This window comes from Pelobates fuscus, chromosome 11, assembly GCF_036172605.1.
Source record: "Pelobates fuscus isolate aPelFus1 chromosome 11, aPelFus1.pri, whole genome shotgun sequence".
NCBI classification, from domain to species: domain Eukaryota; kingdom Metazoa; phylum Chordata; class Amphibia; order Anura; family Pelobatidae; genus Pelobates; species Pelobates fuscus.
The window spans coordinates 133,696,929-133,714,059 of NC_086327.1; the positions used below are offsets into that span (position 1 = coordinate 133,696,929).

General features: G+C 44.1%; 1 protein-coding gene across 3 annotated transcripts in view; it reads left to right on the plus strand.

The window, feature by feature from the left end:
- KCNJ5 (potassium inwardly rectifying channel subfamily J member 5) overlaps nucleotides 1–6,271 on the plus strand; it is a 76,398-nt gene extending 70,127 nt beyond the window's left edge. For all 3 annotated transcript variants that reach the window (XM_063436055.1, XM_063436056.1, XM_063436054.1), the window contains exon 3: nucleotides 5,000–6,271. In XM_063436055.1, coding sequence (XP_063292125.1) covers nucleotides 5,000–5,280 — 281 coding nt within the window. In that variant the 3' untranslated portion in view covers nucleotides 5,281–6,271. The remainder of the gene's footprint in view (nucleotides 1–4,999) is intronic.
- The last annotated feature ends 10,860 nt before the right edge of the window (nucleotides 6,272–17,131 follow it).

Genomic DNA, 17,131 nt, shown 5'->3' on the forward strand with positions numbered 1-17,131 from the left:
TAGGATGTATAAAATAGCCAGGAAAGGAGAATATAAAATAGTAGTAATAAAAATATGAATGGCACAAATGTAAAGCCAAACGTAATTTATTGTTAAAAGTATATAATAAAATCCATTAACGCGTTTCACCACTAAGGTTTTTTCAAAATGGAATAACCTTATTCCATTTTGAAAAAACCTTAGTGGTGAAACGCGTTAATGGATTTGATTATATACTTTTAACAATAAATTACGTTTGGCTTTACATTTGTGCCATTCATATTTTTATTACTACTATTTTATATTCTCCTTTCCTGGCTATTTTATACATCCTAAGGTGGGGATTATACCACCCACGCCATATCTCAAGTGCAGTGTCATCTGCACTTTACACTGTGAGTATATTTACTATTGTTTTGCATCTATACCACATTTTATCTTCGGAGAGCACTATCTGTTGTCTATATATTTCTCTCCCTTCTCCTGAGAATTGGACAGCACCAGACCCAAAGTGGACCAGATTTCCGTGATATCCTACTAGCAGGGATTATACTGCAGAACGCCTATTCCACTTGAGCTGGTTATAGCTCATGCAAATGTGAGTTCTTTACATTTTATTTTTTACCTACTACGTACCCCACAACCTGCACAATTGGTCCTTTTCCCTTTTATATTTTACATATCACGGGAGGATTCAAAGCATCACAAGAAGAGAGAACACTCTACCAGTGTATCCAGTACAACAAACATTGACATTTATCCTTCGTTTTACTTGTTCACTTTTATTGGGACTTATTTTACTGTATTTTTAGGTCATTTTTGGCGCAGCCTTTTCTCTCCTTTTACCTGTACATTCTTAAAGTGGTGCTGGTGCCCAGAATGTCCCTTTAAGAGGAGGGAAGCCCTTTAATAGCTTTCCAGCAGGATGGCCGAGACATTGGCTCTGGGAGGATTCAAGAAATAGTGAGATATACACAAAGCTGCCCTGAGTTGGAAATTCAGTGCAGAATAGAGTCTGAGATTTCTGTTTGGAAATAACTAAATGGGACATTTGGGATTCCACTGTTGCCAAAATCGGTTTCTCTCTGAATCTTAACTTCTGCATAATTCATGGAGTATATTGTATTAAGGAGTCTAGGTCACTTGGAATTGTTTTTTTTTGTTTTTCTTACTGTATTGTAAATGCTATCTTTTTCGTATTTTATTATTTATCTACATAGCCCATAATCCTGTTTATACATCACTCTGTATTTTATACAAGGAGTGGCTGTGCTTTATAAGGTACAGTAATCATTCTGGACTGGAAGTCGGTGAATGCAGATCACACAGAGTGCAGCTGAATCGAATTCCTCTAAGCCTGCTTCCGAGTAACAATTAAATATAAAGAACTAGCGTAGAACTAAATCTATCTATTTACAAAATCCCACTTGTTGCATATTCACAAGTTTACGGTTATTTCAACCCAGAAAGACAAACCAAGTGAGATGTTTTCCATCTATTTAAAAGAAATGCAGTGTTTTATTTGCACATCTTTTGGCATTGCTAGTACTGTATTTGTTAACTGTGATACATTCTGTTTAAAAAACCCCAGTAGCCAAACACAGCAAGTTTTATTTACAGACCGTATCATGTTACACTTTCCAAAAATGTCTGTCAATCGAGGGTGAAACGGTTAGTACGAACCTGCGTCTACAATGCTACGTTCTACTACGTTTCATATGTTACCAATGTCAATAAGAATGTGAAAAGCGTCCACATGGCGCTCCTTAAGGGGGGCAGGGTGTTCGCAGTGACACCCTAACGTTACGGCACTCAATTCTCCATTTATTGAGAGTTCGAGAGGGTTCATTCTCCAGCTGAAGGTGAAGATTATCATATTTTGCATATCTGCTTGCTACATTATCATAGTTTGCAATCGTCTGTAGCTTTAGCCGCCACAAACCACGAGAATTCTGTTGTTGCTATTTATCAGAGTTCACGTTAATATTTCATAGAAAATTAAATGAATTCTATATTATTCCAACATTGATGGATTTCAGACTGTGTGTAGGCACTCAGAGAGACAAATCACTTATTACAAGAGCTGACACTCTGCAAAGCTGCAATTTGCCTGAAATTAGATTTTCTTTTCTGGTTTGATCTCTGTGAACCAGAGAAATTCATTCTGGAAGGTCTGATTGGTTCTATTCCCTGTTATTACATCGGCTGTTTTAATGACAATTTCATAATACTTAGGGTTCCTTTCTGAACACAAAACTGTTTGTAAATCCCATTTGTAAACCCATCTAAGTATAATCCTCCCTTTTCTCTTCCCCTCTTTATCGGAGTCCTATTGTTTTTTTTGTTTTCTATATTGTGTTAATCAGAGGCTTAACTAGAAATCCCAGGGCCCCGGTGCGAAAATTGCCCTGGGGCCCTCTCGATGTGTTTAATTTCCCCATGTGTCTCATTCCCTCCACCCAGGCACCTCCATGTGTCTTTCTCCCCTCCATGTGTATCATTCTCCACCATGTGTCTCATTCCCCCTCCAAGTTTCTCATTTGCTCCCTCCAGACCCTCCATGTGTCTCATTTCACCCACAAGCCGCTCCATGTGTTTTTCTCCCCCCTCCACTCTTGCCCCTCCATGTGTCTCTCTCCCCCCCGCAACCCCTCCATTTCTCTCCCCCCTCCCTTCCCTGCAACTACTCGATTTCTCTCCGTCCTACCCTCCCCTGCAGCTTCTCAATTTCTCTCTCCCCCACCCTTTCCCTTCAACACCTCCATTTCTCTCCCATCTCAGCCGCTCCATTTCTCTCTCCCTTCCCCTGCAGACCCTCTATTTCTCCCCCCCCCTTGCCCTGCAGACCCTCCATTTCTCCCTTCTCCCCCTGCAGACTCTCAATTTCTCCCCTTTCCCCTGCAGACCCTCCATTTCTCTCCACCCCTGCAGACCCACCATTTATCCCCCCTTCCCCCGCAGACCCTCCATTTCCCCATTCCCCCCTTCCCCTGCAACCCTCCATTTCAACCCGCCCTCTTCCTCTGCTGATACTCCATTTTTCTCTCCCCCTGCAGACCTTCCATTTCTATACTCCCCCCCCCTTCCCCTGCAGACCCTCCATTTCAACTCACCCCCCCTCCGCCGTTAACCTGCAGACTCTCTTTTTCTCCATTCTCCCCCCCCCTCTCCCCCTTTTACCTGTTTGCCACAATCGTGGTACCCGTCTAAGTCTGACAGGAAGTGTTCTCTCAGTGAGCACTTCCTGTCAGACCGCTCGACCGCACTACACACAGCGGCAGGAGGGGAGCACAGCAAATCGCTCAGCTCCTGCTAGTTAGCCTGCGACTGTGTGGCTCCAGCTGGTGCTGCTGTGCTCCGGCCCTAAAGGTCTGCTGGTGGCCCACGATCGCAGTGGTGGCCGGGCCCCCTGGAGTGACTGGCCCGGTCACAGTTGTGACCGCTGCAACCGTGGTAGTTACGGCACTGGTGTTAATATAAGTGTATATAAAATGTTATAATATATGTGTGTGTATAGTATATGGTTGTGTGAGTGAAGAATGGGATTTTGTGTGTGTAAGGTTTATAGCTTTAACCCTGCATGTGCTGTTCACATAGAAGCTGGGTTTCAACTCGCAAGTTTCAAACCCCCGAGAGTCGGGGTTTAACCCTGTGACTACGGATAGTAAGTGAGGTGCAGGAACTTTGTAACCTGTTGCAGGCCTTGATCTCAATCTATTGCTTGGACAGGGTCGGTAAGATGGGGTAATGAGCAGCCTGAGATGGAGGTGGCTATAGTGATTGGAGACCACGAGGTGTAAGGGCAATCAGTACTGACTGGGGATATTCAATCTCAGACAGTTTTATATATATATCGATTTGAGTGTCCATGCTAGTCCAGTAATTCCGATGCTAAAATAGCTTTTTACTTTTCTTCACTAGTCACCCCAGTAACCACTTCAGCACGTGAGGGTATGAGATTATTTTCAGAGAATTTCCATTTCCATTTAATAGAGACCGTACAATACATGCACGATCGCTTCGCACTAATGTCATCTGAAAACTACCCAGAGTAAAGCGAGCATAACGATGGGCAGCTACGGCGTCCGTGACAAACAGGAATGTCAGAAACCGGAAAAGGAAGAGTAAGAGAGAAAATATTCATCTTTTATTAAAAAAAAAAAATGTTTGGTAGACACTGGCTGTACAGCTGGCATGTTAATGGTACGAGTAGGTCCAAACTCCAGCAACGATACAGCCACTTGTAAAGGTCACATTGTGACTTGTGTTGAAATACGGGACTGTGTATCAATCCGATCATAGTGAAAGATGGCAGAGTGTCTATTGGAGATATCGGAGGTTAGTAGACGAGGACATTTGTAGCCATTTCACCGGTTAGATGTATAATAGAGGCTTTTAGTGACAGAGCACTGACCGTCCAACAATCCACATTATCAGGTTATTGATCGGCTTACAATCGGTATAGCTGAAATCTTCAGAAACAGGATTAGGAGTTGGAAAACATTTGGAAAAAATTGTAGCATTCTGGTGGGTGGACAGGGTGATATAAATCACTGCCTGACCCCAGCAACTGCCAGGTTAACTCTGAAACCAACTTATTCCACATTTCAAGGAACATTAAGCAGGGCAATAAATAACAGAAAACCTAGGGCCATTGCTCCTTAACCCTTTCTCGGCTAATTTGCTACTGGAGTACATTCAGCAAGAAAAAACACAGCAATAAATCTTGCAGTGAATTTACCTTCAGACTAAGGCATTTTGTAAAAAGACGGATTATGCGTCCTTTTCAGTGTATCATGGAGGGAGCTTGTTTATGAAGCCATGCCGTGTTTATTTAGGTATGATTGAGATAAACATCCGTAATATTGAAATACAGGCCGTCTGTATGTGAGGTCCTCACCATTATTAAGGGGTTTAAGACTACGATGATTGCCTGAATTCGATTATATTCTAATATGCAGTGAATTAGGAGGGTGTCCGACCCGACGCTGAATATCTTTGTATTTTGTGACTTTTCTAGGGATGACTTGTCAAGCGCGCTGCTCCTACGTTGCTTCTGAAGTGTTATGGGGTCATCGCTTCATGCCTGTCCTAACTTTGGAGAAAGGATTCTATGAAGTGGATTACACAAGTTTTCATGACACCTATGAGACCCCCACTCCAAGCTGCAGTGCTAAAGAACTGGACGGACTGCAGAGGGGGGAACGGATAGTCCGTCTCTTCAGTCCACACAGGGATAAGGGAGCTCAGAATGGGGCATTGGGATCAGAAGAACGAAAGCCTGGGACACAGCCAGACTGAAACCGTGCAAGCCTGGAGGTATATCTACTTCTTCTGCTTCTTCACAGCGAGCAGAGCCAGCGATACTCCATGTTTTGCTTTATTTACTGTAACATAGGATGTGATGGGTTGAATGGGTATCTTGGTAAAATAGCTCTTGTCTCCCCCTCCACCCCCCCACCTGGACAGCTGAATTAGGAGATAAGCTAAATCAATAAACGTTATTAACCGGAACCTTTATCCCATGGTGGTCCTCCCCTGCCAGCTCTAATCCATGAAGCATTATATGAAGACTGCCCTCTCCTGGGGATGAGTGGTATTTGGTGGTGGAGGGGTTAGATGCTCTGTCTGTAGCTATATGTACACAGTGATAATATAGTGTCAGCACTAAATAAAGTAAATGTATTCTCAGTTTTTACAACGTCCACTTTGTTCTGATGAGATACGGCTTCCCCAAAGATGCTCCACCATTTAAACCTTGATAAAACCATGGTGGTGCTGTTTTCCATTGGCTATGTGCAAAGTATGTGTCCTAGTTCCCCCCCCTCCCCCCAGTGTAAGGAGTCATAAGTTTTTTGAATAGCTTGACCTCCTTCTAACCCGGGTCTGTCGAGAGCCGCTGCCCATCTCCTCTCCTAAATACCGGAGAGTCTGGGTCTCTATACAGGAACGTCCTTTAGCTCCCCGAGGTTGCAATGGGCTTAGCTCATTGGCTGAGAGTGTCAGGACCACCATGATAAGTCACCTACCATGAATGGATTCACTTACCAGTCACATCATGTGGGGGGAATTAAACACGTGTACGCGTGGGGCACAAACACCACTCTTGCACACACAGAGGCACCCACGTAACTATATCTACATCCAGGTACACGTGTCTACACATTACATTCACTTTTACACTTCTCTTGTGACAGGACAACTGCAAACCTAGGACAAAGACCCAACTTTACACGTGTTATAATGCACACATGCACACTAATTTTACATGTATGTATATACAGGAAACATGCAAGCAAAATATTGTTGTAAAATATTCAGTATTTTTGTTGAATTATGGTGGGAATCTGGGAAATTCTCTGCAAGGCCCTAGAATATAAGTCTACCTGCTCCGCACGTCTTTGCGTGTCATTAATCAGATATCCGTAAAGTGTTCTATGATAGAAGTGATCAAAGTTATGGTTTAATTGCAAAATGATCATCTGAAACCAATACTCCCTTTAAATGGAGTCCTGTGTTCAGTGGGTCTTCCCTTGATCTCCTCACACACCCATGGAAATCATAAAATATATATATATGTATGTACACAGAAAAGAAAATAGAGTAACACCTTTAAAGCAAGGCCTGGTGAATAGGGTGCAAATACACTCAAAAGATACTTCTGTAAAACCCGGTGCAATCCTCCAAACCTTCTCATCAGGACTATCTGACACCAAGTAATAGACACACACATCACGTGATGGATCATTCAGAATCCTTGACTGCGGCTTCACTAGCTCGTCCGCCACCTGGTTCCCAACCAATGTGTTTTGTTTTCTGAGAAAGACGACTTCGGCAGCTAGAAAGTAATTCTCCAAATGGCAATAATATAACCAAACCAAATTGTCGTTTGCAGTGAGCTGTGCTTTAATTATTCCCCCATGTATATTTAGTGGCTACATTTGTATATACTTTTGTCTTCCTGGCTTTGTGTTTTTTTTATAGTATTGAATAGCACAAAGAGGTTGATTTTTAGAAATAGTCACTAAAGGTCACTTTAACACACATGCCCACCTCGGAGTTTGTTTACTTATTTATTTTTTATTAGCAATGTATACGTATATAATGTATATTTGACTTTGTTTTGGGGATGTGGATTCTGGCACTTTATTTGGTATTTTATTATTTTTAATTTCATTATTTCGACAAGGTGAGAACTGCCAGTAAATCAGTGAAGTGGGCGCTCTCACTCATTGAGGTATTACTTTCTTTGCCTTGATCTTCCCATTCAGCCTTAGACGATGGCCATCTTGGCTCAGTGGGCATTTGCCTGATGGCCAGTTGGGCCTTGTATAACTACCAGAACAATCAACTGATCAAGAATGGACTTTCACTTTAGTATTGGCTGCCCTCATTATTGTTACCCGTCCACCCCATCTTTGTAACCCGTCCACCCACAAGTTGTCACCCGTATACTCTATGATTGTAAACCATCATTTGAACCCATCCTCTCTGTTATTGTAACCTGTCCTCCCCATCAATCAATAAGCTGGCTGGCCTCCCGGCTGTCACTGCTGGTCATTAATACTTGTTTTAATGTGCCATATGAGAGGTATGCAGCTATAATCTGGGTGGGAGAGCACTATGGCTGCTAATAACTATAGGTAGCATTACAAGTGTGTAAATTGTGTCTCTAAAAATCTTTGTAACAATTTTAGATGCAGTTCCTTGCTGTATTCACTTGCACTCTGTTAATGTATTTCTAGCAGACTGTGACGAAACGTTAGGATTGGTTTGTATAGGGTTTTCACCCTATTTTGTTTATTTGTATTTTTTACTTTTTATTTTTGTGATTGTTAATAAAGGAATAATATAGATTATTTTCTGTTTCTAATTTCTGACTTCCCTTTATTGGAGTTACTCTATGTAAGCATTATACTTGTGTACAAATCCCCTTTAGCTAAGCTGAACAAATCAAATGCCAATCAATCTATGGACAAAGAATTGATTAGTTTGGATTTGCCTAATGCCTCATTCCGTTCGTCCATAGATTAACCGGCATTGAATTCTGTCAACGCTGATAATAGTGGTTTGTTCACAAGCCTAATGAGAACAGTTTCAAGTGTTTCCTGTAGTCAATAGTGTAGATTGGATTAGCTGTATTGCTTCAGACCTGAGGAAGAGAGGAAAACTCTCAAAAGCTTGTCTTTGAAATATTATGTTAGTCCAATAGGTATCATTGCATACTGCAATACTCTGGTATTTTGGCATCTGTGGTCAATATAAACACAGACGTCGAGGGATGTCTAGCAATCAGGAGATTCCTCTTTAATATGCAATATCCCTGATGGATACAATGCTAAGATATACCTAAAATGTAAAATACTGTAACCATTTATCTAGGCTAGGGTAAAACATATAGCAGTGCCAAACGTCCCTGAGGGACAGACGCATTCCGAATGATTTTAATGATTAGATGATGAACGTTCCAGGAAAATGCTGTATGTTTGGAATCCCTGACGGGTCTGTTTTGTATTTCTGCCTCCCCGTCTGAGAGCTGATTCCGAGGAAGGTGTAAAACTTATCGAGAACATGATTAAGAGAGGTGAGGATTAACTGAAGCAGAACACACTGTAGCTGCTGTCACATCATAATTGAATGCACTGAGCTACACAGTTTTAGAGGGGGAAATATATTAGATAATTAGTGTGTGCTAAATCTCAGTGTATGTTCGTTACCTTGTATTGCTGTCAGTGTTCTCCTCCAAGCACTACATGTCAGGCTGCTGTCAGTGTTCTCCTCTAAGCTGTGCATATCAGGCTGCTGTCAGTGTTCTCCTAAAAGCTGTGCATATCAGGCTGCTGTCAGTGTTCTCCTCTAAGCACTGCATATCAGGCTGCTGTCAGTGTTCTCCTCTAAGCACTGCATATCAGCCTGCTGTCAGTGTTCTTCTCTAAGCACTGCATATCAGGCTGCTGTCCGTGTTCTCCTCTAAGCAGTGCATATCAGGCTGCTGTCAGTGTTCTCCTCTAAGCACTGCATATTAGGCTGCTGTCAGTGTTCTCCTCTAAGCACTGCATAGCAGGCTGCTGGCAGTGTTCTCCTCTAAGCATTGCATATCAGGCTGCTGTCAGTGTTCTCCTCTAAGCACTGCATATCAGGCTGCTGTCAGTGTTCTCCTATAAGCAGTGCATATCAGGCTGCTGTCAGTGTTCTCCTCTAAGCACTGCATATCAGACTGCTGTCAGTGTTCCAGAACAAGGCAGCTCTGGAGAGGGGCAATTAACCAAAACTAAAATGTATGTTACAGTAAAGGGATATTAACATTACAAACATGCACATCATAATTAAAATAATAATAATAATATATACTACAATACAGTACTTTACTAATGCATGCTATGGGGGAGGGAGTGCTGTAGTGGTTATGGTGCTTAAAGTGTTGCTTTAAGCCCTTAAGGACACATGACATGTGTGACATGTCATGATTCCCTTTTATTCCACAAGTTTGGTCCTTAAGGGGTTAAGCCTATAAAGATATTATTTATCAAAGTCTCTCTATGCTCCAGTATTTTTCCATGATGGAGTTATGCCAATCTGTTCTTCTTGATGCCCCTTTAGATCTGTGTCTTTCTAATCAACCTGCATAATGACTCCATCTCCGACATTGAGCTACGTGTAGGGCAAAGCTTCCCTGAAAGCCCTTGAACTGAATGGGATGAAATAATGTCATAGTGCCCTGTAATAAATCCAGTAGGAGGTGCAAGCATTAACATGGGTTGCTATGGATACCAAGCGATCTTCCTATTATAAAGTGGTAGTGGCATTTAACGAGAGCGCGTAGAATAGCGTATTACTCTATATAGTAAGCACAGAGTCCATCACTCTGAGACACACTGTATCCTTCTGATAATACATCAACTACAGACACTGGGTTTAATAATTACAGGCTGATGAACTAGTAACCGGTAACAGCCGTGTAACAAAATGAAGGATGGCGCAGGGTAAGGTCCAGAGTCCTTTGTGATAGCTATAGTTTATATGACGTGGATTATATTGCAGTTTAGAATGTGTTCGTGCAATGAGCACAGTTTGTGATTTTAATTTTAGGACGACTGTAATTCAGTGATGGCTGGCTTTGTATTTGGGAGCTACATATTGGAAGATGGCGGACGGTCAAGGTTAACCCACCAGCATGTGCTTAAACTTCTTCATACAAATCTATGAAGGAGACTCTGAGAAGGAGGGGGACATGTTTAGAGTGCACCCCAGTCCACCAAATCTCACTCCCGCTGCAAGATTCATGGGTAAAGGGCGGCTTGCAGCCACAGTGAATATTGCAAATTGCTGCAGATTTAAGAAAAATGTGTGATCTCTCAGACTCCTATACATGGGTGTCTCACCCTGTCTAGATCTGTAAACTATATATTAGATACCAAGCATGGCAAACTAGAGGTCTGGCGAGCAGCAGCGACTTTGACATGTTAAGGCAGAGTAGGCACCTGCTCTCCTTACGTTGCAGGTGCCTACTCTGCTAAAAATTGAGGTCACTGGTGGCAGCGAGGGAGCTCAGTCTGTTCTTTCTGTTCCTCACTACTCCCTCACGCACGCCCTCTGTAGTGGTGCCGGAATATGACGTCATTCCGGCCTGGCATCGCTAAATTGTGGGAGCAGTGAGGAGCAGAAAGAATGAGCTCCCGAGAGAAGATCTCTGCTAGACCCCAGGTAGAAGCCCCACACCAGCAATAAAGAAAATGTTAGTGTGTACGAGAATGTGGAAATGTGTCTGTCTGTCAGTGTGTGTGTGTGTGTGTGTGTGTGTGTGTGCCTGTCAGTGGGTGTTGGTCAGTGTTGTGATGGCCGCGGCTGGACAGTGGAGTACCTGGAGGTGCACGGAGGCAAGCAATGCCACGTCACATTCCAACGTGACATTGACGTTCTCCACCTTCACAGGTTTTCAAGGAGTAGCGGGAGGATCAACTTTGGCACAGGGTGCGGACAGCGCCATTGTGGGTATATTAGAGGCCGGTTTAGTAGAGGGGGGGCACTGGGATGTAGTATAGAGGGGACGACGACTGGGGTTTAGTAGAGAGGGTGCAGGGGGTTTAGTAGAGGGGGATGATTTTTTTTTTGTCTTGTTTTTTTATACTGTACTTTAAAAAAAAAGTTTCTATGAAATGTCTTTTTTTGACACCGACCTAAACTTAAACCTTGTTTATGTGGCCCATAGCCTTTGAGTTTGACTTGCTTGTTCTAAACTAACCATCTGTGGCGAAAATAACCCTGCAAAAAGACATGCTAAAAAGTCTATTTGGGCTTATTGGATTTTAAAACACGTTGTCTGCCCCTTTAAATCCATGGGAAAATGTGCCTCTTCCCCTCCCCCTTTTTCCTGTCCTATTGTTCTCCAGCAAGTTGTTGTCCCAGGGACACTGCCAGACCAGTTGAAACTGGCTGCTTTGTCCCTTCTCCATCTCCCATCAGCCATTTCTATTGTTTAACCCCATGGCGATCCAACTGTATTCATGAGATCTAAGCGCTTTTCGGACATATTGAACACTCAGATCCAAGCTATCTGGGGACATGTTGGACATATAGGTTAAACATTTTATTATAAGAGTTATGTATTTTTATGTGTTTTTTGTAACCGTTTTTGACTTAGAGATAGTTCCTGTTACTGGAGATAATAAAGTTACCACAGCCACATAAGCCAATTATCTCCAGGATAGAGGAGGAGATAGACCGGCCGCACAGCCTAAATCTGTGGAACTGTTTTGGGCATGAAAGCCATGCTTGCGGTTGGTCAAATATGACTTCCAGGAATTTCCTGAACCCCTGCTCTGATCTGGGTGATTTTTGGATATGTTGTTCACCCAGATCAGGGCTATCCAGGTATGTATAATTGGGGATATGTGGTGTTTTGGGGTGTTTTGTGTGTTTTGTGAAATATTTGTGTTTTCTGCCGGTGGGTAATTGAGTTAGTCCATTGTGTTTGTTAATTGTATCACAGGCAGAGGGGAGGGTTTGTGTACATTATATGGGAGTGTCTATCTGTATAAACCTGTTTTGATTGGCTTTGTAACTCTGTATCCTGTGTTCCACAAGGTCCACGTGGGTGGTAATCTTGTGGGAGAAACCTGTATATAAGAGACAATAAACCCTCAGACTGCTGAGTTCCTGTTTTACCCTCAATATAGAGCCTCGTCTCATGTGTGGGGGAAAAGGCTGCATCTACACTGGGGATTGCTATATGCTGTATACTTCCCTGGCTATAATCATCAGAGCTTGTTCCTGCTTCGTTCTCTAAAGGAAGAGAGGTTCACCCCCCTGGAGCCTTGTCGTAGGTTCAGGGTGGGTAGGAGACTGTGAGACCCCAACCAAGCTGCAGCGGTTCATGGGGTCTGCAGTGCTTATGGTGTCAAGTGGAGCGCTGGGAGCCCTCGGGAAGCACTAGGAGCATCCATCCTCGTCTACCAAGCCGCCGCCCCCCCCCTCGTCTACCAAGCCACAGCCCCCCCCCTCACCTACCTTGTCTACCAAGCCGCAGCCCCCCCCCCTGTCTACCAAGTCGCAGCCCCCACCTCGTCTACTAAATCCCAGCCCACCTTCGACTACTAAATCTTAGTCCCCCCTCGTCATCTAAATACCAGTCCCCAAACATTAGCCAACAAGCAGTGTCCGGAGTTCGGCCTCTGGTATACCCCCAATGGCCCCATCTGCACATTTAAAAAAGTGGATCCTCCAGTTACTCCTAGAAACACTGAGACACACTCACTGACATTCACACAGAATCACTCCGACATACTCACAGACACACACATTCACTGACAGACACACAGGCTCCCTCACAGACTCACTCACTCGCTGAAACACACAATCACTCAGATACACAGGCTACCTCACAGACACACACTGACATGCACACACTCACTCACAAAAACAGACACACACACACAGCCAGCCATGCACAAAGACAGCCATGGACACACTCACAGACAGCCATACACACAGACACACACACACACACATACAAACAGCTATGCACACAGAAAGCCATACACACAGCCATACAGACAGCCCTGGACACAGACTCCCATGCACAAACACACATTCCCCCCCCCAAACACTTTTTTTTATTATTATTTAATTCCACCCAGCCTCCCTACCTTTGGGAGAGCTGGGTGGATTTCTTACCTCTGGTCTAGTGGGGCTGCTGGGCAGGCGGTCGTGCAGGCTGGGGGCGGACAGGCGGCGAGGGAGCGCTGAGTGTAAGCTCTCCATGCTCAGCCCCCCCGTTGCGCCACAGAATGATGCCGGGAGCCAGAGTGACGTCATTTTCCGGCTCCTGGCATCACTGCAGGGATCTGAGTAGGGAGAGCTTACACTTAGCACTCCCTCGCCACAGGGCGCGGCTCGCAAACATATTAGTTGTGGGCTGCGAGTTTGACATGCATGGTTTAGACTGTCTGGGAGGATGCTGTGTATGTTCGATATTGGATGGCTAGTACAGACAGTCTGGGAAGATGCTGTGTATGTTAAATGTTATTACTTGAGGTGTCACTAAGAGAAATAATGACTGTTTTAAGATAATGATGTTGTTGTGGTTGAGGTAGACTGTGCTCTAGTGACGTTATTACAAAACAAATGTCTAAGCGTTGTAAGCAAAGCATGTCACAAATGTGATCCTGTGTGTGACACGCTCATCTTCAATCTATTAGACTAGTATAACTTTATAAATCTCCTTGGATTCCTTGTCTGTGGGATGAAACAGAGGTATCTAAGAATACAATCAATTAGTTATTCTGGATTAGAGCAGAGGGGTGTCTTTATTTAGGGAAAATTGCAGTGGTTGGGCAGGGGGTGATTATTAGGGACAGTGGTTGCATTTTCTATAGAGCAGTATGTGTTCATAACATAGTTAAACAATGTTCATGAAGTAGACACAGAGAAGAGGCAGCTGTCCATGGTACTGAAATGATCATTCAAGGAACGTCTGACTTAACTGGAAACTGTCATACTAATAAATGAACCTTATTAGATCCCCTGTCTGTCAATCAGACACTGGTCCTGTTACTTTGTGGTTTGTTTAGCTCAGTGGAGATAAACTCAGAGGCAGCAATTGCCCAGAGCAACTGCCTGACCAGAGAGGGGGTAGTGTTGTGTCATCACCAATGACAAGCATCCCACCCCGCACCCCAAAGTAAGCATGTTGGTACAATGCTCTTCAAGGCAACCCATGCGCAGTGTCCTGCCAAAGAGCTCTTACATGAGAAAATGCCCTTTAGTTGTCCCGCGCAGCACAAGTGAATAATGTTTGCTTGGGACACACACTCACTAACAGACACACACTCACTAGCAGATACACACTCACACTAACAGACACACAGTCACACATACACACACACACACACACACACACTAACAGACATACACACACTAACAGGCATACACACACTCACTCACATATTTAACACATATATATATATTAATTTAACCCCCAGGGGTTCTCTTCCTCCCTGTCCAGTGGCTGCTGGGCGGGTGGCATTGGCGGGCTGGCGGGCGGCTGACGAGGGAGCACTTTCTCTGAGCTGTCTGCTCAGCTCCCTCGCGCGCCGCCCGCAGAGTCAGACTGGGAGCCGGAATACGACGTCATATTCCGGCTCCCAGCATCACTCTGCGGGCAGCACGCGAGGGAGCTGAGCAGACCGCTCAGAGGAAGTGCTCCCTCGCCAGCCGCCCGCCAATGCCACCCGCCCAGCCCGGCATGTCAGTTAGCTGCAAGGCTAACAAGGCATTTGCCCTGGGGATTTTGAGGCGGCGTTTTTTGCCTCGTGGCTAAAAAGTCCCTGCCAGCAAGCTTGGTGATTGGATAGAGGTGGCTCTGCATAGGCCGGCAGGGGAGTTCCTTTTATCTCCACTGTTGGCCTTAGCCCATACACTGACACTTTTTATTTATTTATTTTAATTGATAGGATTTTATGGTTTTTAACATTCTATTTGTGCGGTTAACTTTAATATTGTGTTTACTTTCATTACAGTGAAATGTAGTGATTGATTTCATAGTGGAACTAGCTGCACTCCCTTTTACTTTTAAGCGCTAGTTTTTTTACATTTTTTTTCTATATTTTAGATAATATCTGCAGCTTTTTCAAACTGTTTTTAGATATACCCAAAATGTAACAATTAATAAATAAATGAGTTAATGTTTTCATTTAGGGTATTTTAAATAAAGAAGCCCCAGGCACTAAGCACTATATATGGTGGCAATGAAGGAGTTAATCTGTATAGATCTATGGTGGCAATGAAGGAGTTAATCTGTATATATGTATGGTGGCAATGAAGGAGTTAATCTGTATAGATCTATGGTGGCAATGAAGGAGTTAATCTGTTTATATGTATGGTGGCAATGAAGGAGTTAATCTGTTTATATGTATGGTGGCAATGAAGGAGTTAATCTGTGTGACGAAACCAACCTCGCCACTGAGAACTGGAGAAGCCTGGTTGCCCGCCTGCTGCCTTTGGACTATGGCCCTGGGAGATTGGGCCCTTTACAAACAGTATTCGGCCCTAACAGAGTGCATGTCACTCATTCTGGCCCTTTAAATACAGTGGGGCCATTCGGTACTTGCCCTGTGTGAGCACATGGAGCCTATTCATATAATGAAAGACTATGGGAAAGACTTTGGCTCCATGGCAATTAAACTGTATTTGTGTGGTCTGCGTGCCATTCACCTAATAATGTGCACGCAGACCTGAGCTATCTGGGGATATGTTAAATGTCTGTGTTTAATGTATAAAAAGTGACTTTATGTATTTTAAAGAGTTTTATGTTGTTTTGCAACCATGTGGTTAATGGAGTCTGCCTCTAGTCCTGGATAATTAGATTTCTTCTCCAATTATCTCCAGGGCAGAAGGGAGGAAGCCAGGATGCATTGTGGGGATGTTTTACTTTTACTGTTTGAGCCAGGGGGAATAAAATATACTTTTACTAACTTTTGAACCCCTGGTCTGATTCATGCCATTTTTTAATATGTTGTTCCCCTGAATGGATTGATTGTGGATATGTATTTTTATGTGAATGTGATGTATGGTTTTAAAGTTATGAAAGTTGTGTAAAAGTATATTTTGAACTGTACACATAATGGGATTATGTGTCACACTAAGGGGAGGGGATGTGTGGGAGGTAACATCTATGTTATTGGTTATTTTATGCCTCCCCCTGGGTGTGGCCTGTATGTGTACTCATGTAATAAAAACCAGGCTGGGTCCCCAGCACCTCAGACCACTGCTTGACCTTCAACACGGAGCCTTGTCTCGTTCTTGGGGGGGATTCACTGTATGCTGTTGGAGATTTGACTGCTAGGAGTGTAAGCTGATGTCTGCTTTTCCTATTCATCTGCTAGCAGCTATTTGTGAGGTTCCAGCTGGAGTGCTACCTTATTCACCTATATCCAGTTCGTGAGTTCTGATGTTCTGCAGTAGCTGTGCCTTTCTGAGAAAAGGGGATTATCGCCTAAACGGATTTTAACCCCTCATATGCTGAAACGGTCCGTTACAATTGGTGGCAAGCGGCGGGATCGTTCCTACAGCCAGAAGGACAGCTACAGAACACCATTTCTTTGGATTTACAATTTGAGGGCAACGCATGTCTGAGTACAGCGACCCTGACAGCACCAGGATGGAACCAGCAGTGGAGTACAATAAGGGTGACATGGATGACCGGGATGCAATAAGGAAAGGCATCTGGTACCAGGCCCTGGATAATGTACAATACCAGCGGGGTGAGATTCTCCCCAGTGAAGAGCAGCGGTTGCAGAAGCAAGTGGCCCTGCGGATGCCCTTCCTGGGAGAGCAGCCCCTGGAGGGATGGGTGAAGGAACTAGAGCACCGGGTATGGCAGGAGCTATGGCTGGAGGATGCCTACCAGGCGCTCTGGTGGTATATGGCACAGTATATACCCTGGACAGCCGAACATGACAAGCCAGAGGGAGAGGAGTTTGATGGTCCTGGCTTGTTATGGGAGTCCTTTGCAGAGCCTGGCTTCGGGAGCCCTGCGCAAACCAGACTGCAGGACATTTTCTATGAGAGGGAGGCTAGGCATGAGTGGGATGACCCCCATGAGGTAGAGCAAGACCTGGCTCACCTAGCAGCCCTGGAGTGGGAACTGGAGCAA